The sequence below is a fragment of the Rattus norvegicus genome, chromosome 8 (assembly GCF_021556685.1).
Source record: "Rattus norvegicus strain SHRSP/BbbUtx chromosome 8, alternate assembly SHRSP_T2T, whole genome shotgun sequence".
Classification (NCBI taxonomy): Eukaryota; Metazoa; Chordata; class Mammalia; order Rodentia; family Muridae; genus Rattus; species Rattus norvegicus.
The window spans coordinates 71,809,238-71,833,182 of NC_141541.1; the positions used below are offsets into that span (position 1 = coordinate 71,809,238).

Genomic DNA, 23,945 nt, shown 5'->3' on the forward strand with positions numbered 1-23,945 from the left:
CCTCTTTGCCTCTTAAAAGTACTGCTGTTTGCACTTCTTCTCCTTTAAAAAACAGCCAGTTCATTATTTTAAATTAGCCAAGAATGAGGACTCATTTCATGTTGGCTCCTCCCACTCTTCCCAAGCCTGTCTCTCTGTTTTGTGACATCTGCTGGCTTGGGCTGCCTTCCTCCCTGTGCTGCTGACAAGATGGGGTCTGTGTTGGCTGAGCGATATGAGGCTACTGTTAGCTTAGAGCATTAACTCGGACTGTGAGGTGGACTTGGAGCTAGAGTTGGGTTTTTTTTTGTTTTGTTTTTGTTTTTGTTTGGTTTTTTTGTTTGTTTTTATTTTTTATTTATTTATTTTTTTTTTTTGGAGCTGGGGACCGAACCCAGGGCCTTGCGCTTGCTAGGCAAGCGCTCTACCACTGAGCTAAATCCCCAGCCCCATAGAGTTGGTTTTTTTTGTTTGCTTGTTTTCTCTGTGAGAAATTGATGTGAAAACCAAGTCTTTGATTTTAACAGCTCCTCTGTTCTGCTGCACACCTACCTGGGCTGTCATGGTGTGCGGAACAGTGTAGCTGGTTGCTAGGGAGTTAAAATTAAATAAAGGATTGTAACTGAAAGTGAAAGTGAGGCAGAATTTCCAGTTAAAGAAGTCAAGGGTCAGTTTCAGACATGGACACAGATCTATTCCTTTAAGAGGAATGACTGACTGCTTTGGGCAAAAATCTCAAGGCAAGGGCTGGAGAAATAGCTCAGTACATAAAGTTCTTGCTGGGCATACAAGGAGTTCAAAGACCAGCACCCACTGCTGGGCGTGGCCACACACGAGGCACGGTTTAGGCATGGTTGCAGGTGCACTCATAGCATCAGGAGAGTCGCAGGGGCCTCCTGCACACTGGTATAGCCCAAGGTTTGATGAGAGACCCTGTTTCAAGGGAATAAGGTGGAGAGCGATAGATGTGTTCACCAGTCTCTGTGTATGCACAGTGCACACAGCCGCACACCCTAGTGCGCATAGAGCACACTCGTTCTTCACCTCTGAATGAGGTGAAGGTGGCGGGGATGGCGTGGGTGAGAATCATTTCAGTCAGCTTTCCCAGTTCTAAATGTTGTGTGGTGCAGGGACCAGTGCATTCCTACGGCTCTGTGACCATAGTTCTGCGTGTTCGCCCAGCAGTGATTCATGCTCTGTAGTGAAATTTTCCTACCTGCACAGCACATAAATTTTTGAAAGATTTAGTTATAATGGAAAACATTTAATTTGCTTTGATATGTTTTTAAATTTGCCAGTGGTGTTTCTGTCAAATAAGGATTTGGATGGTTTTCAAAGACTGAACAAGAATGGATATAAATAGAACTGGGACCATTTATCAGTATCTATTATTTTGTTTCATTAACTGAATTAATGTCTAAGCATTTAGCCCAAGGAATATATGCAGCTCTATTTTATTAATGGCTTAGCCTTAATCCGCTCATCCTCTTAGCGTGCAGTAAGTGCAGAGTAGTTAGGAATTTCTGCAGTCATCTACTTCCCATGGAGGACTTACACAGTAAAATTAATATACCCTCATCCTTCCTTTTCTCTTTGCTCTTTCCTGGGTATTTATCAAGGTAGCTTCCACCCCACCTCCTTACCCCCACTACTGTCTAAACTAGAGCTAATGAATTTTGTGTTCTGAAAAAGGGTGCAGCCAGTGGTACAGCACTTGACAAGTACTGGTAGGTCCTGCAGCACTGCAAATCAGAAAAAAGGAGGAAAGCCATGATGTAAATAAGGTCTCCATTGCCTTTGTAATGATTGTTAGGGAAGAAACCCTCCTGGTAAGCGCAGGCTCTTTAGACTCATTGCTCACTGGGAAGCAGCAGAGGCTCTGGGTCAATCTGGTTATCTCACCGAATAAACTGGCTAGTGTGTCAGTCTGGGCCTTCCATGAGACTGTGTTGTTTATTAGATATCCTTGGAACAGAAGATGCTGTTGTGGAAGCGACTTCCAGCGATGCTGTGAGGTTTTACCCCTGGACCATCGATAACAAGTACTACTCTGCAGAGGTCAACCTGTGTGTGGTGCCAAGCAAGTGCCGGGTCACTGCCGAGATCGCAGAGGCAGTCCAGGCGTTTGTAGTTTACTTTGATAGCACACAGGTAAGCGCTTGTCTCTGTGACACCTGCAGTCAGACATTTTCACACCCTTCCTGCCTCTCCTCTGCTCGCTTCGTTCTTCAGTGTGTCTTTGTTTTTGTTTCTGCCCCTGTAGAAATCAGGTCTTGACAGCGTCTCCTCGTGGCTTCCTCTGGCAGAAACATGGCTGCCTGAGGTGATGATCCTGGTCTGTGATAGAGTGTGTGAAGATGGTAAGACCTTCCTGCAGATTTACCTTCCCGGAAAGACAGGTCCACCCGTGTCCTCCGCTCACCATGTGCCTCTCTGGAAATCCTACAGTGGTCACGTTGGTTGTTTTCAGCAGACTTTGAGGCTGACATGATTTTCATCCTGCAGCTTTATTTTTGATGCTTTTAGAGTGCCATTGACCTTGGGGGAAACGTTGAGGTCTGGGAAGGTGTTGAAGGTCAGTCATGTTTTACCATATGGTTACTTGACATTCTTTTGCATGCTGTTCTAGGAATAAACCGACAACAGGCTCAAGAGTGGTGCATCAAACATGGCTTTGAGCTGGTGGAGCTCTGCCCAGAGGAGCTACCTGAGGAGGACGGTGAGTGCTCCCCGTCTGGAGGGAGTGGGGCGAGTGGCTGAGGTCTAAGATTCTGCTCTAACCAAGGGTGATCCCAGTGAGAGCCCACAAATCCTCATTTCTCCAGCAGTTTGAAAAGCTTTGAGCAGACCCATTGCCATGATCCTCCCAGCACGGGCGTAGTTTGCTCGGTGGGTTCCACTGCCCATTTTAGAAGTTTTGAGAACGCACATGTGTGCTTAAATGGATGAAGTAAGAGATAGCTGCTGAAAACCACTGTTATCGCCCTGTTTCTCCACTGCCAGCCGAGGATGGCGAGACCTGTGTGTGTATGTGGACTTTATGTTCCTCTTTTTAAATTCATAGTGAGCTAAGGCTGAATTTCCAGAAACTTCAGGAAGCATGCCAGACCTATTGACACCCAAGCCAAAAATAGACCCAGAGCCTCCCACTCCCCTCCCCCAGGCAGCTGTGTGTTGCCTGCCTTCTGTTCTGCAGCCATCTGGACCTTCCATTTCTTTTTCTTTCTTTTCTTGGTAAAATTTATTTTTTATTTTATGTGTTGAATGTTGGGCTGTATATATGTCTGTGCACTGTGCATGTGACTTCACACAAGGAGGCTGGAAGAGGGCGTCAGATCCCCTGGAACTGGAGTTACAGATGGTTGTGAGGTACCATGTTGATACTGGAAATTATACTCCAGTCCTTTGAAGGAGCAGCCAGTGCTCTTAACAGCTGAGCCATCTTTCCAGCCAATTTTTTCTTTGGGGGTAAGGGCTATTAAAAAAAAGAAAAGAATTTTTTAAAAGTTGTCTATATATGTATGTATATGTACGTGCATACTTATATGTAGGCACCTCCAGGGCCAGAAGAGGGCATCCTTCCCTGGAACTGCAGTGAGCCGTCTGACATGGGAGCAGCAAGCACTCCTTTTTTTTTTTTTTTTAATTGTGTTTTATGCATTTACATTTCAAATCTTTCTCCTTTCTCCCCTTTCCCATAATCCCTCCCTACTCCCCTTGCTCCTATGAGGATGCTCCCACTTCTACCCACCCACTCCAGTTTCAATGCCTGGCATTACCCTACATTGGGGAAATGAGCCTTCACAGGACAAGGGTTGCCATCCTCTGTTACATATGTGGCTGGAGTCATGGGTCCCTCCATGTGTACTCATTGATTAGTGGTTTAGTACCTGGGAGCGCTGGGGTGTCTGATTGATATTGTTGTTCTTCTATGGAGTTGCAAACCCCTTCAGCTCCTTCAGTCTTTTCTCTAACTCCTCCATTGGAGTCCCCTTGTTCAGTCCAATGGTTAGCTGCAAGCATCCTCATCTGCATCAGTAAGGCTCTGGCAGAGCCTCTCAGGAGACACCCATATCTGGCTCCTGTCAGCAAGCACCTCTGGCATCAGCAATAGTGACTGGGTTTGGTGGTTGCATATGGGTTGGATGCCCAGGTTGGGCAGTCTCTGGATGACCTTTCCTTTAGTCCTTGCTCCACTCTTTGTCCCTGTATTTCCTCCCGTGAGTATTTTGCTCTCTAAGAAGGAATGAAGCATCCATATTTTGGTCTTCCTTTTTCTTGGGCTTCATATGATCTGTGAATTTTTTCTTAGGTATTTCAAGCTTTCTGGGCTAATATTCATTTATCAGTGAGGCAGCATGCACTCTTTAAACACTGGGCCATCTTTCCAGCCCCAAGATTACTGTTCTTAGTGCTATCCTGTGATTGTTTAATAAGAACTTGCATTTTCTGGAGATTGTGAGTGGATTCCATGGGTGAGGTGATGGAAATAGCTTGATCACAAAACTCCCTTCAGTCCTGACCATTCTCACAGGAGCTCTGAGCCCTGTGTTTGCTTCATTCGTTTATTTCTATACATAATGCGTTATGAAGCAACAGCTAAACAAGATAATTAAACCCAGTTACTTAAAAGCATGGTTTCAGGTATGTATAGGCATATGTATCAATGTGTAGATATATCTGGGTGTGTATACAGATCGGTGTTTCTTTCCCTGGCAGATGACTTCCCTGAATCTACAGGCGTAAAGCGGATTGTACAAGCATTGAATGCCAATGTCTGGTCCAATGTCGTGATGAAGAATGGTGAGTAACTAGACAGCGTTGCTTTTACTCCGTAACATGTTTTAAGTTTTCTGGATATATGTAGAACCATTAGGAGTCTATGGAATTTTTGTTCCAATTCTCAAGTCTTCAGTTGAAGGAAGAGAGTTGGGATGTTTAATGTGTGTTGAGTAGGTAATTCAGCAAGCATGTGAATGTTACAGTAGGCCTCTGTGATGGTTTGTTTGTGCTTGGCCCAGGGAGTGGCACTATTAGGTGTGGCCTTATTGGAGTAGGTGTGTCACTGTGGGTGTGGGCTTAAGACCCTCACCCTAGCTGCCTGGAATTGAGTCTTCCACTAGCAGCCTTCAGGTGAAATGTAGCACTCTCAGCTCTGCCTGCACCATGCCTGCTTAGATGCTGCCCTGTTCACACCTTGATGATGATGGACTGAACCTCTGAACCTGTGAGCCAGCCCCAATTAAATGTTGTCCTTGTAAGACTTGCCTTGGTCATGGTGTCTGTTCACAGCAGGAAACCCTGACTAAGACAGCCTCACATTGCCTTTGGCTTTAAGAAAACCTAAAATTGTAAGGTATGAGCTTTATCATTAAAGAACTTGCTAGTCTACCTGTGGGTTTTTTGTAGTACTCTCTTTCTTTACCGTTTCTGGGCTCTTTATGTGAGTGGTGTTTAAGTGTACTTATCAGATGCCAGGTAGGCAAGCAAGGTGGTGTGATGAACACAGTCATATGTGCAGCTGTTGCATTAGTCTTGATATAGAGAAGGCTTTCTGCAGAGCATGGGTTCTTGTACCATTCTTCATGGGATGGTCAAAATTGAAAGGGGAGAATGCTTAGCTGGGGGAGACATGGCTCCAAGAGCAAGGGGTTTATGTTATAAAGCCCCTAGGCAAGTCTCACATAGCAGGGAGAACTCCCTTAGATTTCAGAACACCAGCCAGGAGATGTGGGCTTTCTCCTTTAGCAAGCAAGTGCTGAGACCTGGAGGTGGGATCTCCACAGGGTTGACATTAGGGTGGTGTGTGGGAGGCAGAAGTGGAGCCCCAGGTCAGAGAACTCTGAGCTGTTGCGCAGCCTGAGGGTGACTGTTGGCCCTGCGGGATGTGATGGCCATGGCTATGAGGTGGAAGGCCAGGTCTGACATGTAGTCTGTAGTTGGCTGACATTGGCTCTTGGAGCCTGCATTACTTTGCTCAGTGTTTGGAACAAGCTCACAGACTCGATGGCTTAGAACTGCAGAAATTTATTGCCTCAGTATTTGAGGTGCCAGGGCCACCTCTGTCCAGAGTTGCTGGAGAAGGATTGCCCCAGCTTGGTTCTGGCTCCTACAGTTCCTTGACTGTGACTGTTACTTTTAATCTTTCCATGGTTTCTCCCTGTGTGCATGTCTTTGTTCATATCTCCTCTCCTCTAAGGCCAGTAGTGACATTAAATTAGGACTCACCCTAAGGCACACAACCTGTATTCATTTCCTGTTTCCAGACAACGCTACATTTCACTGTATTAGAGGTTGGACTTAGCTTTGAGGTTTGGGGATGGACTGCAGTTCAGTTGAGAGAGTGGTGCCTGAGCCAGTGTGCTGTGTTAGGTAAAGCACTGCAGAAGGGACTGAGGAAACCTGTATTTTACAGTCAGTCTAGCCTGCCTTCCCTGAGGTAAAGGGCAAGTGGGTGGCCAGCTTGGTAGGTACAGAGTGCTTCGTCCTAGCTGTCGATAGCATGGTTGGTGCCCTGACCTCTCATCTAACTAACCCTTGCGCTTGGCAAAGCCCCTTCTAGCACAAGGGGATTTCCTCTCCTTTCCTTCCCTTTCTCCTTCATCCTCCCCACTTTCACGTTCGGGAGAATCAGATGTATCTGACGAGTCCTGTTTCCATCCAGGCTCATTCATTCCTTCATTGCTTCATCGCTTCTCCATTGAGCATTTGTCATAGTTGCTACTGCTTCAGCCTCTGTACAGTGGAAAACTAAGTTTAAGATATGGTCCATAAATTAGATCAATTTAGAATAAAGTTCTATTCAGTACTGCCTGTTATACATTTCTTGAAATAGCTAAAAATTCAGTGAAGCTTTCTGGCTTTAATCTTTTTTTTTTTTTTTTTGAAAACTCTGACCTCCATTTCATACATTAAAGAAACGGTGGCTTATAATTCATGTTTATGACTGTGCAGCCTCCCAGTGAAGTCATGGCCTCCCATGTCCTTGAGTTAACAAAATGGCCCACTGGAAATGGTTGGAAGGAATGTGTCCATCTGAGTAGATGAATAGATGTCTACACACACACATACATAGACTCTTTGTTGTCACTGTTCCCTAAACCAGTGTAGGGGGCCCCTTAGCAGTTTCACAGTGTTAGCTGTCCATGTAATGTAGAGGGGATAAGGTCTACAGGAGGGGCCTCACCTATGGCTGTGATATAACGCAGTAGGGACTGGTTTGGTAGTTGGGGAGGTCCTGGACAAGTGTAAATTTACACACAGAGTGTACTTTGCTTCTGTACAGGTTGGTTTTCTGTCAGCTTGACATAAGCTAGGTACCTGGGAAGAGGATATTTCCATGTCCTCCATTTGGCCTGTGGGCAAGCTTGTGGGGCATCTTGACTAATGGTTGATGTGGAAGGACATAGCCCACGTAGGACCTCTGGGTAAGGGTCATAAGTAAGCATAAGTCATAAGTAAGCAGGTTGAGCAACAACCAATAAAAAGTGTTCCTCCGTGCACTCTGCTTCAATTCCTGCCTCGAGTTCTTGCCCTGGCTTCTCTGACTACAACTCTAACCTAAAATAACCCTTTCCTCTCCAGAGTTGATTTGGTCCTGACGTTTGTCACAGCAATGCAGAGCAAACTAGGACTACATCTTTGTGTACAAGTGTTTCTATCTCCTCCGTGTTTAAACAGTGGAACAGTAGTCTTCAGGTGTGATGCAGTGAGGCACATTGTGGGTTTGCATGCCTCTCTGCCTTCATTTTCTTTTTCTCCACAGTCCTAGGACTCTGATGTGCTTTCAGCTAAGACCCAAAAGTTTAGCATTAGTTTACTTTCATGTTAAGAGGACTGGGTCTGCATTACAAACAAAATAACTGGCCTCCTCCTAGGAGAAGCAAGTGATGTAGCCAGGGAAGTGCAGGTCTTAAGAAGTAGGACATCTTGCAGAACCTCCAGTCTGTCCCTAGAAAGACAGAGCTCTGTCTGTGTGATTGTGTGGTAGGCCATAGGGTCCTTCCAGGGCAGCCTGCTTCCTCTGCCCCTTGAGAGCCTGCAGCTGTGGTGTGAATGCCAGCAGGCTACATCTCAGCAGCTACTACGTCCCCCTTCCTCTTCTGATTTCTTTCTGTTGTATATAAGTGCAGGTGTTGTGGATGCATGTATGGAGGGTGGGATATAGATATATGAAGAGGTCAAGGGTCAACCTCGGATGTCGTTCCTCAGAGCCTTCACCTTGAATCTTGAGACAGTTACCCACTGGGACCTGGGGCCTTGCTGATTAGGCTATACTGACAGGCACAGGCCTTCACACCTGGCTTTTACGTGGGTGTGGGGGACACTCAGGGCTGTCTATTTGCACCGCAGCTACTTCAGTGGCTAAGCTATCTACCTAGTCACACAGGAGGCTTCTGAAAGTCTAAAGTTAGGCATAAGAGAAGGGCCTATCCATGGTCCATCATGGGAGAGGGGTTAGTGAAGCCCCACCTACCTTAGGAACCATTGGCAGTTAATGGTTGCTGGGAAGGGGGAGTCATTTTCTCCTGTGATGTAACTGCTATTAAACTTGCCCAGCAAATAACCTTCCATCCATGCTTATGCATGTAGCCCTAATTAAACTCTGTGAGTCACAAAAGAAGCCACAAAACAACAACAACAGAAGCCCAGATCAACCATGGAAATAGGATGCAGACTCTTGGGAAGAAGATTGGCTCAGGAGTGGGAGGTGGGAGTGACTGAGATGCACCCCATGCACGTAGGAACTCATCTGAAAGCAACAGCAGGAGAAAGTCATGCCTAAAGCTACCACACACCCAGGTTACACACTCTTAGGCGTACTCGGTACAGCTGGAGCATGTCCATGCAAAGAATCCTTGTAAACGCTCATAGCAGCGTCATTCACCATAGCCCATAGATGAAAACAGCTCCAGAACCAGTGGGCAGTCCATTCAGCAGACTCACTCCACTCTACAAAAGTACGAGCAAGCTACACCAGGATGACCCAGGCCTCCACTATGCCCAGAGATTTTGTGTCATTGTGCTTAGACAAGATATCTAAAACAAATCCATAGAGACAGTATTGATTGGTGGTTCCCAGGGCTGAAGGAGAGGTTGCTAAGGAGATGGAATTTCCTTATCAGAACATGAAAACTGTTTTGGATTTGGTGATAATCATTGCGAGCTTTGTGACTATACTAAAAGCACTGAATTCTACACTGTGAAGGGAGTGGTTTGGACATGTGAATGGCATCCCTCATATCCATGAGATATAGATTATGTTCATTATCCTATTTTATTTCAAGTATCCAATATGTGTTAGGTGTAGAGGTTAAATGACTTTGCCTGAGGCACAGAGGTCAAGAAGTATCACGCCCATTACCAGGCTGGCGACTTGCTATCCCCTGGGAACTTAGTAAGTAAGCTTTGGTTGCCCTCCTAGACATTCTGACTGGTTTGGGGTGAAGCTCAGCTTCCCAGATCCCTGTGTGCTTTGAACTCCATGCATTTAATTTGTCATGTTTATAAATTACTAAACTGTAAGGATGTTTCCTCCATACTTCTTGTCCTACTGAAAATTAGGTGACAGTGTCAAGGCCTAATTATGTGTATGTGGGATGCAGTGTGTGCAGTGCCTGTGGGGTCCTGGATGGGGCATTGGACGCCTAGGAATTTGGAGTTTTGGGCACTTGTGAGCTGCCTGAGACAGGTTCTGGGAACCAAACTCCTTAGGATCCTCTGAAAGAGAAGCACATACTTTTAACCACCGAGCTGTCTCTCTAGCCTTGGGCTATATTTTTGATCTGTATGATATGATGAAGTCAGTCTTCATCAGCTGCTTCCAGTCCTGGCTGCACATTGGGAACTTTTGAAGCCAGTGCTGTCTGGGCCAGTCTAGTAGGAAGATGAAGTGGTTGGGGGATGGGTAGCAGCTGCAGTATTAAGAGCCACAGGGACTCAGTTACATAGCCATGGTGAGAACTGCTAGCACAGAGTAGTCGTCTAGTTTTGACTTGTGCGAGTGTGTTCAATCGGGGAGAGTGAACTGGGCTTTTTGAAAGCTTTGGCCTCTGATTCTGTAGTCACCAGTGACATGCATTTTCACATTCCTGAATCCTGACTTTTAAAAGCCACAGGAAGAAAGACAAGACAGGGCCAGTACTAGCTCACCTTTGGAGAGGTGAAGGTAGGGAGTATGTCCCTTCTTCCTCCTCCGTACCTGTGACTTGGGTTGTTAGCACAACACAGAGGTCACCTGTGCTCCTTGGCATCTGCCATTGTAATAAGAGTTGTTCAGACGCTGCCCTTGGCCATCTGGGCTGTCCTCTGCTGGCCTCCAGTCTGTCCTTGGTGTAGACTTCAGATTCTAGTGTGACATTCACTCGGGGGCTACCTGCTGAGCACACACTGTTCGGGCCCTGTACCCGATTTACACTGCGAGCAGTCGATGTCTGCACCCACAGACTCCCTGTGGGAACAACACTCAGTAGGCAGCAGGACACGAGTGAGCTATGGAGGGTTCTAGAAGGTGACAGGTAGTGGGGAAGTAAACCAAAGGGGGCATTGAAGCTTGGAGTAGATTGTAATATAAATAGGGTGGTCAGATTAGGTCCCTTGGCAGGTAGAGATTTAGACCTGGAAGAAGGTGAGAGCACACCCTGACATTTGAAGGAGAGGCAGGCGCTGCCTGTGACTACAGGGCAGAGAGAATGGGAGAACGGATAGAGCGCTTGGGTATGTAGGGCTCTGCAAGCCATCCTGAAAACTTTGGCATCTACTCAGATAAAACTAAGCACTTCACCAAGGCTTTGAGTAGAGGAGATGGCATAATCTAACTGAGAGAGGACTCTGGCTGCTGTGTGATGGAGAAGGCCAGGAAAAAACAGAAGATACCAGTCTTCCGTGTGAGAGAAAGGCGACTTAGGCATGCCTCAGTTGAGTGGTTCTTAGTGGAGGTCCAGTAGGGGCAGAATCTGTATCAGACATTACACTCACCTCTAAGGGGATTTTGAGAATTACTTAACTTAAACTCTGATATTGAGCAGTGGGTTGGGTGTGCCTCTCTCGATGGCCCTGGGCAGAAAACTCTAAAGAGCTTCTGGGCTTGCCTGTTAAATAGTACAGGGATAGCATCATGGCATCCTTGCCAGATGATCACCCACCCTTTCGTGACTAGTGCTGTAAGTAACAGCTCAGCGCTGTGTGACAGCATCCCATGAGCAATTAATCTCATAAAGAAATCAAAGGCCTCAGCAGGTAGAGCTGGTCTTCTGGGAAAGGCTGTTTGTTTTACTCTGTGCTGTTATTCTGAAAACAGTACAAAACATTTTTCTCTGTGATGTGTGCTCCCACACTTCTATCTCACTACCAGCTTTCATTTTCACCCCTCTTCTTCCTAGTCTTCCTGTGAGGTAAAGAAAGTTCTCGTGGACGTAGGGTGTTGGGTGTGGTGGCCCATGCCTGTGAGCCCAACACACTCAAGACTAAAGCAGGAGGTCCCTGAATCTGACATTAGCCTGACTATATAGTAAGATCCTGCCTCAGAGAACGGGACAAGATTAAGTTCAGGGTGACTGAATGATCAAGGACATGGGAAGAATGGTGGCCATAACGAGAGGAAATTGCAATGCACACACATATACATGCATGTGTGTGTGCACATGTGTAAGTATGTAGTTTATTAAAAACTAACATAGAGGTTAGGCATAAGCATGAGAGAAAGATGTTTAGGAATGAAGCAAGATGCACCCAAGAGCATGGTGCGAGTTTGTTAAAGAAAAATGATAATGACCCTGTAGGTTTATTGTTGGGTTCTTGGGCTGCATGTGAATATGTATTCACAGTTGTGAGGCGGGGGGTCTTATGTACATGTGTGTGTTTATAGAGGTCCAAGGTTGACATCAGTATCTTTTTTTTTTCCGGAGCTGGGGACCGAACCCAGGGCCTTGCACTTCCTAGGCAAGCGCTCTACCACTGAGCTAAATCCCCAACTGACATCAGTATCTTATTTGGTCACTTTCCACTTTATATTTCAAGACAAGGTCTCTCACTGAACCTGAAGCACACCATTTGGGCTGCTTTGGTTAGCCAGCTCTCTCTCGGACTATCCCTGTCTCTGCCTCCTACATGTTGAGCTTACAGATGAGTCACCATGGTTACCTAGCATTGAACTCTGGTCCTTGCACTTTTGTGGCAAGAACTTTACCCTGCCAAGCCATCTCCTCAGTTCCTGTCCTTGTGTTTATAGAATGTAAGGAACATTACTTTCTTTGACACAGTTGTTATATGTGTTAGCCAGAGGGAAGCATTAGTGTCACCATGTATGCATTTGGTGTGGTTCCTTTCTTTTACAGGAGAAAGAGGCACTGGGGAGGTAACTTGTCCATACATGAAGTGACTTAGCCAAGGTGGCACAGGGCCGCAGGTCTCTGAGCAAGAGTGTTGTTTCCACCATGCTGTGGGTGCTTCGTTCAGCACTTATTAGTGCACTAGAGAGCTGAGCACAGAGAGATTAAGTAAGTGGCCCTGGCTGCATGGGAACCATTGGCAGAGCCAGGGGAGTTCTTTGCTACAAGTTGTCTCAGCCTAGGTGCTCTGCTGTGAGCAAGACTTCAATGAGACTGACTGGAGGTAATGATTATATCTGAGGTTTGGGGTTTCTCTTGCTTAATGTTTTTAAATCCTTTTATATTACCCAAATAGCGTGGTGTTAGTCCTAACCTTGTCCCTGAGCTTAACCCAAAGAAAGTAGAGCGAGGCTTCCTGCTAGCTAATGCAACAAACAGTGCTGAGTCACTTGTGAGTGGGGCAGTGCACTTTCATTATTCTACTTGGAGTCAAGATGGATTGGCGTTCTCTTCAGTTTGAGTTATGACTGGTTATACCCTGTAGGTACTCAGTGGTTTTTTAAACCTCATACCAGGTTTAAAAGCAAACATTAATTTATACAGTTACAGACCAATCATTGTAGTCCCTCTTTGCTTCATAGGGGAATACGTCCTGAAAAGACATCATCAGGTGAAGCCATCATTGTATGAACATTAGGAGATGTGCTCACATAAGCCCAGAGGGTATAGATCAGTCACCTGTGTTGTCACAAAACATAGGAAGCAGGGGTAGGACACTGCTGTGAGTAGTTTTGCAATACACTTTCCTTTGTAAGTAGAAATAAAAATAAAAACCACAGCATCATTTGTTATCCTTTTCAAGTAGTGTATGCTGTGCACATTTGTGGGTGTTCAGTGATGGGTAGTGAGTGCAGTGGGCCTGTTAACACCAGGGGTCACCATGGCTTTGTCATAACACATTAAGGCATTAACAGACAACAGGCTTCTTCAGCTGTCTTTGTCATTGTTCTGTTGCTGTGACAAGATGCCACGACCAAGCAATTCTTAATTGGGGCTGCCTTTCAATTTCAGAGGTTTGGTCCATTATCATCATGGCAGCAAAAATGGCAGCGTGCAGGCTGACACTGGGCAGTAGCTGAGAACTACATTGTAGGCAGAGAGAGAGACACTGGGCCTGGTCTGGACTTTCAAACCTCAAAGCCCATCCCCAGTGGTACACTTCATCTGACAAAGCCACACCTCCTAATCCTTTTAATCTTTTCAAATAGTGCCACTCCCTGGTCTCTAGTCATTCAAACATGAGCCTATGGGAGCCATTCCTATTAAAAGCACCCCAAGCTTCCTAGGGTCTTTTAGATCACTGCTGTTCTGCATTGCAAGCTATGGTTGACCCAAATGTTATACAGTATATGACCATACTAGAAGGATATGCAGATCTTCCTGACAGACATGACTTGTGTGCTGACTTACAATGGAGTTTCTGCTATTGGCTCGTCAGTGTCTTGTTTCTTCAGATGTAACATTCTCAGTGAATGCATTACTACCTCAAAAGGAATGAACTTTGATGCTTGGGAGATAAACAAATTCCTACTTTTGTATGTATAACACCCAGCTCCACACAGCACACAGCCATGGGCAGCATTATCTGTAGCATTGAACAGTACCTGGGAGAAAACAGTGCCTAAAATACCCCTGGTGACAGGCGCTACCAGGGAAAATAGCTAAAAGCACTGAGCTTTGAGGTCTGTTGTGCTTTCTAAGCTCTGGCCAATAGGAAGTCCTCAGACACCATTGTATGGTGAAGGTCAGACTTCCAGGGACCAATAGTTTCTACTCAGCATTAGAGGCCTCACCACAAATGGTTCAGGAAATGAAGTGGACAAGACCCATTCTCACCATTCAGGGCACCTTTGGTGCTCTCTAGCCTCTTCAGTTTGCTTACTCCTTCCTTTGCTGTTATGCCTTAAATTTCCTCAATCTGAGCTCAAGCTGCAACTCAAGGAAAGGATATAGATGAAATTTCAACTCCTTGCTCTGTTCCCCAAGTTCCCACCAGAGCCTGGTCTATGGCTTGAAAAGCAACCACTAGGGTCTGACATTTATAGTTTGGTAATATCTCTTTACTATCACTGCCATGAAAGTAGAGACTGTGGGTCACCGCCTTATGACAAATGTGACATGTTTTAAGTTCCCATCCCCTCCCCTTTGAAGTTCCCAGTACTGTCTCTCACTTGGTACATCAGAATGCCATGTTGTAAAGTACTTTGCTCGAGGCAGAGCCTTGAACTTGGGTAGTAGCTATAAGAGCTGGATAGTCTGGAACACTGTGTTCTGACTCAGCCTTTTTGAAACCTACACATCACAGAGGAGGGTAGTGCACATGACACCTTTGCTAGGTGTCAATTTTATGTTACACAGTGTTCCTGTCCCTGGTTTCATAAGCTGAATACTGGCAAGTTCTGTGGAGGGCTTTTCTGCACTGCTGGCTTCTGGGTATTACATCAGGTAGCACCGTGGTAGATGAAGATGGTTGGGCAACCAGGGAAGGAGCTGGTAGACTAACAAATGCTGAAGAGTTGCTACTCTGTCCCCAGTAGGCAGAGAGCCCTGGGCTTTGTGTAGTGGGTAGAAGCAACTTTTCCATGCAGTACTCTTCCATTTTACCATTACAAGTGAGATGAATTGAGTGTCTATTAAAGCATCACATAAATGATCATCTATTGCCCCCAAGTGTCCTGAGTAAATGATATTCCATGGTGGAAATTCCAGAATGCAGGCCAAGCTGGCCTTTATAATTGAGGGAAAGAACTGAAAAAAAGAAATGAGAGCCCACACTACAAGGCCTCAGTTTTCACAGCTGCCTGAGACATTCACCTGAGAAAGTAGACATCTTATGTCATTTACTTTTAAAAGATTCTATCATCATCACCATCATTGTCATCATCTATGTAGCTCAGGCTAGCCTTGAACTTGATGCTCTTGCCTCAGTAACCCAAGTGCTGGGATTGTAGACATGTGTCACCACATCCAGCTGTGTACATTTTTAAGAAGTGAAAAATTATTAAATAAAAAATTTAATGTGACAGGAAAATAAAGCATCAAATTAGTGAGAGGAAGAATGGCCAACAAAGAGGGTTCTAGTCAGTCTGCCTGTACCTGTGTAACTTTGGGAGCTTGGCAGAGGCAGCGTCCGCTGAAATGGATGCCATCTAATTCCCATAAAGCTGTACTGGAGTCCAGCCTTTAAACAACATTCAGGAACCCAAGATATGCCCCGAGCGCTCAGACTGTCCCTTACCTGTGAATGAATGTCATTGGCTGTTCCATGCATATTTAGGCATAGTGAGTAGGAGTAGATGGTAAGGGAGAGGATTGTAGGGACTTAGTGGGGATAGGAAGCAGCGACATGCCTTTCAGGTATGGCCTTCAGGAGTGTCACACACAGCACTGCTCGCAGCTCCCTCCTAGGCACCCTGGAGGCACTGTTGCTGACCACCCTGCTCTTCCACTGTGGTTGCCAAAGCTGGTTACAGGCCACGTCAGAGAGCCGCCTCCTTGGAGTCCTCACTGCTGTTGGAAGACTGTTCTGGCGCGCACTCCAGGTTGAGGAGGTAGGACCCACAGTAGAGCCTTCATTAGAGTAGTGCGGAGCTCTCCTTCATGACGGTGGGAAAGATGGTGCTCATTCCCAAGTTCCGTTGAATCTTCAGGCTGTGTGTGTGCGCAAGAGGAGGAGGACGTTCACTCCAGCACTTACTAGTGTCCCTGCTGCTGTCATTTCCTTGTACTTCGTTCTCTGTAGCCAACAGAGATTGAGAAAAGCGTGACCTTACACCTTCTCGTATGAGTGGCTCTTGACTTACAAGCAGCTCTCCTATGTCACAGGCAGAGAGCAGAGGTGCATTTTCCTGAATCTACCACAAGCCAAAACCACGTGAATGGCTGAGTCCAGTTGAGCCTAAGTAAGCGTTGCTTTAATGATGTGTTCAAGACTTCAAGCAGCAGTCAAGTGAGAGAATAAGGGTTTTATGATTTTATGGTTGGTTTGGCTTTGGTTTTTTTCGTGTGTAGGGTTGTTTTGCTTACATTTATGTCTGAACCATGTGGATCCAGTGCTCACAGAGGCCAGAAGACAGCATCAGATCCCCTGGGACTGGACTCACAGATGGTTGTGAGTTGCTACTGGGTGCTACGAATTGAACCCTGGTTCTCTAGAAGAGCAGCCAGTACTCTTTAACTGCTGAACCATCTCTCCAGTGTCTGTTGTTGTTGTTGTTTTCCTAAACTCACCAGGAAGAAATGGAATACGCTACCATAATGTAGACTCTTTCTCCTGGTCCTGGTGACAGCATTTGTGCCCTTCCTTAAAGGTTGTATAACCCAGATGATGTGGCATGGCCTAAGATTATCATTAAAGAGTGGGTACGACATCTCCACAAACTTAAGAGTACTTTGGCTGTGCTTAGAATGTGTGGCCCTGGTTATCACAACATATAAGAGGTTCACTACAGGGAAGCTTTTTATACAGAGTGGGAACGGCTGTAAGAACACCTTTAAGTACAGAGAACGCTTGAATTTGAAGAATCTGTGTTAATAACAAGCACTGCTAGGTTGTTGTTGTTGTTGTTGCTGTTGTTGCTGCTGCTTTTAGTGGCACCATTGTCTCCCATCTGTAATTCACTGGACCACTAGAATGGAGCCAGGTGGTTTGGGGATGAATTTAATACAGAGTGGTCCCTCTTTACCTGTGGTGTGGTCACCTGCAATCAGCAAACTACCCCAAAAGTTTGAGAAATAAATAACTCCTGTTTTCCACTTGTGTGCTTTTCTGCGTGACAAGGTGGCATATTCTACCATCCAACCCAAGGAGATGAGTTGACCATGTAAGTGGCCTATCCCACACAATCCCCCTGCCCCGCAGTCACCCGGTGACCATCTTGACTGTCATTTGGCTGCTGAGGTATTTCAGTGCTTGTGTTCACATTACCCCTACTTTGTTAATAGTGGCTTCAGAGGCAGTGCTAATGATGCTGGTTGTCTAGGCACTTGGGATGAACTGAAGAGAAGCCATCCCGAAATTCCTAGAGTATCTTCTCCCACTGTCACAAGAGGAGTGAGTTCAGTACGTGGAAATGTCTGGAAAGAGAGTAGCTGTCCTACAGAGCTCCTTTTAAAGGTGGATTTTATTTTATTTTTATTTTTATGTGTATGTGGTGTTTGGACCAGAAGCTGGGGTTACAGAGGGTTGTGAGCTACCATGTGATTGCTGGAAACCAACTGCAGTCTTCCATAGAGCAGTCGGTACTCTTATCTGCTGAGCCATCTCTCCAATCAGTTAGAAAACTTTTATTACTGTATTCTGCTTTAAATACTTGTTTGATTGTGGTTATTATCTTAACTGTGTCTAACTTATAAATTAAACCTTATCATAAATATGTAGTATGGGCTCCTGACCTAAATGCTTAGGTCCAAGTTTCTCCAGGTTTTAGACTTTCCGCGTTTTGGAATACTTACACACATGTATACAGGACATATGCTCTGTTTGTTTGAGTCTTCTGTACACCTCTGCATGCAACCTGGAGGTAAATGGAACAATGCTGGCTGCACCTTTGCTCCCACAGGCATCATGGTGGTGCTCAGACAGTTTAGGATTGTGGGGCATTGCTGATTTCTGAGTTAGGACTGCTTAATTTGTGTAGGGAAAACAGTAAGAATGTGGTTTGGATGCAACCACAGTGATAAGCGCTGGTGTGCCTGGATCCTTACTGGTAAGCAGTGACTGCTCTTTTATGCTTCCTGACTAATTTCTTTTTCATAAAAAATTTGCCCCTCCTGCATCTCCGAAGTTCTAGAAGAATTAGCTAAGTACCTTGATTTGTTCCTTCCTAGTCTAGTATCTGATTCCTACACCTGAAGGGAGAGGACCTTCTCAATAGGAATGGCATTCCCATGCCAGAAACCTGGGAAGCTGGGGGGCGGGCGGGGGTACCAGCAAGTAAGAGAGATTTACATAATTCTTTCCCTTGAGAATGGTGTGCAGTTGGTGCCTGTGGGCAGAGCTACAAAGAGCACTAAACCAGAAGATCCAGTGTGCAAGACACCAGCCAAGCCTTGAAGAGCACTAAACAGAAGGTCCAGTGTGCAAGACACCAGCCAAGCCTTGAAGAGCACTAAACAGAAGGTCCAGTGTGTAAGACACCAGCCAAGCCTTGAAGAGCACTAAACCAGAAGATCCAGTGTGCAAGACACCAGCCAAGCCTTGAAGAGCACTAAACCAGAAGATCCAGTGTGCAAGACACCAGCCAAGCCTTGAAGAGCACTAAACAGAAGATCCAGTGTGCAAGACACCAGCCAAGCCTTGAAGAGCACTAAACAGAAGGTCCAGTGTGCAAGACACAAGCCAGGCCTTGAAGAGCACTAAACAGAAGGTCCAGTGTGCAAGACACCAGCCAAGCCTTGAAGAGCACTAAACAGAAGGTCCAGTGTGCAAGACACCAGCCAAGCCTTGAAGAGCACTAAACAGAAGGTCCAGTGTGCAAGACACCAGCCAAGCCTTTCAAGCAACGCTTCCTGCAGGCAGGCTGCTTTGAATAAACAAAAATGGATTCTTTTCTCAATTGTCTAAATGTATGTGTGTCTGACCTCCGTAAACTAGAAGCAGAGGGACCAATGAACCCTCTGATTAGCTGACTGATCCTCCACTGTGTATCAGAAAGCGCTGAGTACAGCTCCCTCAGCTTACTCTAACCTAAACTCATAGCTCATTGTCAGTGCTTTAGGGTTTGACATCTAAGGATTTTAAATAAATATAAATATATAGATTTATATATTTATATAAAATCTATTAAGTAAAAAAGGAAAAAAAGTACTTGAACACAGCAAATTCCAAGAAGCATGAGGAGAGGAGGCCAAGAGTCTCTTCTCAGCCCTGGGCTTCTGAGTCCAGGACCTCGTGCTCAGCGACCATGGTTCACAGACCAGCAGGCCAAGGCACTGTGGGGTTGGTTTGTCTGAGCTCATGCAGGTGGCTGGGGCCATGAGAGAAGCTAGGGTTTGATCATAAGCTCCATCTCTTCCCACCACTCCTCTTTTTCCTCACAATTTTACCTGTTAGCATCACAGTATTAAACATTCTGCTGGTTTTAAAATTGTGTCTAAATGTACAAAGCATAAAATAATAAAGATTTTAAAAATGGATGGTCATAGAAAAAACAAAGGTGCCCAGAGGTTTATAGTGTGTTGTAGGGTGGCATGCCCCTCTGCCTGGCTCCTTCCTGTAAGAAGAGAGGTATTGGTCTAACCTGCCTACAAGTTCAGGGAATGCCAAACTGTAGAGTTGAGATTTGTGATACTTCTGAATTACAGTTGAAAAAACCCTGACTCTAAGTTGTTTCCAGTAATAAAAAGGAGGCACTTGTGTTAACTGTGCAGTCTGCCTTTCATTCCAGTCAGCCAGCACATACACACTCATGGCAAGTGAGGTCCCTCAGTCCTGGATATCCACAGCTCAAAGAGCGAGAACTACCTGCTATTTAGGTGAGCCTGACCTCAGGCTCTGGCCCCCGTAGAGGTGAATGTATTGCCCAGAGATACAGGCTGCAGAAGCCTTAGTCCCCTGTCTGATCCCAGTGCTGTTGACTGGAGCACTTGCTGGAAGCTGAGATAAATGGCTTCTGCCTAGCTTGGTGAGTGAGTGAGCTTTAGCAGCCTTGAGTCTTGGGCTCCGTTTTAGTCTGTTCTGGGTGATTCTTTGATCGGTTTCAGACACTGTATCTGTCTTAGTCAGGGTCTTATTGCTGTGAACAGACACCATGACCAATGCAAGTCTTACAAAGGACAACATTTAATTGGGGCTGGCTTACAGGTTCAGAGGTTCAGTCCGTTATCATCAAGGTGGGAGCATGGCAGCATCCAAACAGGCATGGGGCAGGAGGAGCTGAGAGTCCTACATCTTCACCCAAAGGAAGCCAGGAACAGACTGACATCCTCAGGCAGCTAGGAGGAGGGTCCCCAAGCCCATCCTCACAGTGACACACCTCCTCCAACAGGGCCACACCTAATAGTGCCACTCCCTGGACCAAGCATATGCCAACCATCACAAGACCCTAGACCCTCAGTAGCAAAATGACACTATTTTAAAATGTCACACTCCCGTTTACATTGTAGGAATGATTTTAAGCTGGCGTATGAAATGTTCTGGACTGCTGTCATAACTTGCAAATAAAGCCATGGAATGGTATTCGTGTGTAATAGCCTGCTAGTTTTTTCACCTTGACTAATATTCTGTTTAAAACGACGATCAGAATTAAGAGACTATGCATTAGTCAACTTTGTATCACTGTTACAAAACGCCTGAGATGACCAATTTACAAGGCCGCAATCTGTACAAGGCTTGCAGTTTCAGTCTGTAGTTGTTTCTTGGGACCTGTCACTCCACAGTTTATCATGCTGTGTGTATCTGATGGAGATGACTGTTCACCACAGAGTGGCCAGGAAGCAGAAAGAGAAGAGGCCCGCTTCCCAGTGTCCTCTTCAAGGACATGTGCCCAATGACCTTGCTTCCTCTAAGTTGTATCACCTCTCAGTAGCACCTTGAGCACATAGGCCCTCGGGACATTTCAAATCTAAACTCTTTATTATTATTATTTTATTTTATGCATATGAGTATGCTGTCTTCAAAAGAGGGCATGGGATCCCATTATAGATGGTTGTGAGGCACCATGTTGTTGCTGGGAATTGAATTCGGGACTTCTTGAAGGCCATCTCTCCAGCCCCAGATCTAAACTCTTACCAGCATGGTTAGAGGTGGAGTTGAGGTCAGAGCCTTTGCTTGTCATTGTAGTCATACCGACAACATTCACGATGTTTCTCTCTAGACAGGAGCCAGGGCTTCAGCCTTCTCAACTCACTGGCTGGAGCAAGCCGCAGCGTTGGATCAGCAGAGAGCTGTCAGTGTGAGGTAAAGAATTTTCACATCTCTTCTCCTCTTTGACTTTAATACCCTTGCCATTACAGAGCTTTACACATTCATCGTTTTTCTCGTTTCCATTTAAGAGGCAGCAGAGATGTCCGCAGTTGAAGGGAGAATCTGAAGTGCCCCAGCGTGCCTGACCCCTGTTGAGGGAATGCTAGTCCACCCCCCTTAGCTCGGCAGGCTTGCACTCAGGGATATCCTGCAGGGTTTTTTTTTGTTGTTTTGTTTTTTGGTTTTTTGCTAGAGTACTTTTTAAATATGCAAGAATAATCTTGCATAGAAAATGAAAATTATTTTTTTCAATACTTGTTTACCAAGGTCCCAGGTTGGCTCTGAGTGAGCCGACAGTCCGTTTCACCCTCTTTGCTCAGCATCTCCATTGTGAGGTCACTTGGTCAGCCTGCCAGACCCAGGTGCCAAGGTGCCACGCCACCATCATCTTCCCAGACAGTTTCTATCCACATTTCATGTTTGCGGTGTACATGCAGGTGCATGTGGAAGACAGAGGACACCCTCAGGGTCATCCTAAGAAACACAGCCATGTTCCTAGACAGGGATTCCTACTAAGCCCAGAGCTCACCAATTAGGCCAGTCAACCCTGTGGAACCTCCTGTCTCTGCCTCAGTGCGTTACATTTGGCTTTTCTCTGTGGTCCTGGGGACCCAATGCTAATCTGCATGCCCACAAGACGTGTCCTTTCCTGACTAAGCTATCTCTCCAGCCCATGACTTGGATCTTAAATGATGCAAACATGTGCTAGCATTCTGTAACAAAATCCTAACATTTCATAGTTTTTCCTTGAAAAAAGTTCAGCTGGGGCAGTGGCTTTGCAGCTCTTTGTGTTTGAATGTGACCTTGTTCCTGCTTGTCTCCTCCTTTAGTTCTGTCAGTGCTTCTCCACAGCTAGCTGGGGGTGGGAAGAGTAAACCGTTTTGGAATTCTCACCGAAATAGTTCCTATTAAATTATTGCTTCCCTGTATTTCCCCAACAGCAGGAGCCATCACCAACAGCTGAGAGGACAGAGTCCCTCCCCGGGCATCGCAGTGGCGCGTGTGGCCCAGCAGGTGCACAGGTTGACAGCATTGTTGGTGAGTTCCTCCATGAGCTCCCCAGAGATAGCAGCAGAACTCAGACACCTGGCCACAAAGCACTGAGGGGAGAGTTGACTTTAAACATGGAGAAGAAAATGTATGGCGTGCCACTGGGCATGAGCCCCTGTAGTTGTCAGATAGGAGGAAGGGCAGACAGTGGCTTTTCTCCTCCATCCTTTTAACAAGATCTTGATTCAGATCATCTTGCCTCAGACAGACAGCCAAATGGTGACCAGCTCTGCTTTCTGTGAGTTTCTCATGGTCTTTAACAGTAGTCAAAACTAAGGGTGATTGGTGTGTCACGTGAGCAGAGTTACAGTCTTAAACTTCCAAAGGTTCTCTCATGCGTGCATGTCATCTGGTTTCGGGGTTTGTAAAGAATATGTGTTGTGGCTGTGAAACCTAGAGAAGTTTAGTGAGCCAGACACTGGCACCTGCTTTGTCCTTATAGTAGCCAGCAAGCCAAGGGCGTTAGTAGACAGTACCCATGATGTACTTCTGAGGGGAAAGAGGTGATGTTCTTGCTTTGTGAGCCATCATGAGCCATGTGCAGTGCTAACTTGTGTAGACTACCCTCTCCTGACTTTGCACATAGAAACTCAAGTGCTTGTCGGATAGGAACACCGGAAAGAGAAGGAAAGTGCAGCCTTCTCTCCTCACCTTGTCCCTGCAGTCGGGATCTGCAGCCTACTAACCCCATTCTCATCCATGCACTTGCATACTCACCTTGTTTGTGTCCCATTCTGACATTCAAATGTGGGAAGCCACCTGCGACCTCTGTGCCACTAACTAGTATTTCCCAGCCACATCTTGACTGAGCAATCTTCAGGACTGTGGACAGTGCGTCACTGAAGCAGTGTCTCTCCCCTCACCAGCACAGCATCCCCCGATTTCCCTTCTGCATGTTTTTGCAAGACCGCTCTCCTCCTTTTCCCACGTTTAAATGCTGCTGTCTTCAGTGCTCCATCTAAATTTAAAACAACAAAAAACTTGTTATTGATTCTTTGTGATTTCACATCATGCACCCAATCCCACTCATCTCCCCATCCCTCCATATCTGCCCTCCACCTTTCAACCCCTCCCCCCCAAAAGAAAACAACAACAAAAATTTCTCTGTGGAACTGGTGTGTCATGGAATGGGGTCCCCTGGATACTAGGGTCAGGGAAACCACTGTCACTGTGGAAGAAGGAATGTGCCAGGGCTAGACAGATGATTGGGCAGTGAAGAGAGTGCAGTGTCCCATAGAAGATGCAGGCTTGATTTCCAGCACCCTGACTCCAGCTTCAGGGGGATCTAAAGCTCTCTTCTGGTCTCTGCTGTCACATATCCACTCTCAGAAACACACGAATATACACATAACTAAAACAAATCTCTATCTTTAAGTAATATGCCGAGGCAGAAATGGTGAAGGATTTGTATTAAGAGTATATTAAGCAAACATGGTTTAAAACAGCCCCCACTCTGGATAGCTGGCTGGCGTTTAGGTGAGTTCGTTTTTAAACGTGGGTTATTCTGTGTTTCTGCTTTCCAGTTGTGGAGAGTGTTATCTGTCCTAATAGGCTTAGGTATG

General features: G+C 45.9%; 2 protein-coding genes across 4 annotated transcripts in view; one reads left to right on the top strand and one right to left on the bottom strand.

Moving 5' to 3' along the window:
- Positions 1-23,945, top strand: part of Aagab (alpha- and gamma-adaptin binding protein) — a 38,526-nt gene that overhangs the window by 11,294 nt on the left and 3,287 nt on the right. The window contains exons 2-7 of one of the 2 annotated variants that reach the window (XM_087560393.1): positions 1,940-2,130; positions 2,243-2,339; positions 2,609-2,698; positions 4,699-4,782; positions 21,185-21,267; positions 22,278-22,371. In XM_087560393.1, the coding sequence (XP_087416519.1) occupies positions 1,940-2,130; positions 2,243-2,339; positions 2,609-2,698; positions 4,699-4,782; positions 21,185-21,267; positions 22,278-22,371 (639 nt within the window). Of the gene's footprint in view, positions 1-1,939; positions 2,131-2,242; positions 2,340-2,608; positions 2,699-4,698; positions 4,783-21,184; positions 21,268-22,274; positions 22,372-23,945 lie in introns of both variants that reach the window. The other variant, NM_134398.2, reaches the window with a different exon arrangement.
- Smad3 (SMAD family member 3) overlaps positions 15,367-23,945 on the bottom strand; it is a 126,980-nt gene continuing 118,401 nt past the window's right edge. The window contains exons 13-14 of one of the 2 annotated variants that reach the window (XR_015626385.1): positions 23,101-23,341; positions 15,367-16,104 (exon numbers count right to left, since the gene is read on the bottom strand). The gene's annotated coding sequence lies outside the window, so the exon portion shown is untranslated. Of the gene's footprint in view, positions 16,105-20,133; positions 23,342-23,945 lie in introns of those variants that run through there. The other variant, XR_015626384.1, reaches the window with a different exon arrangement.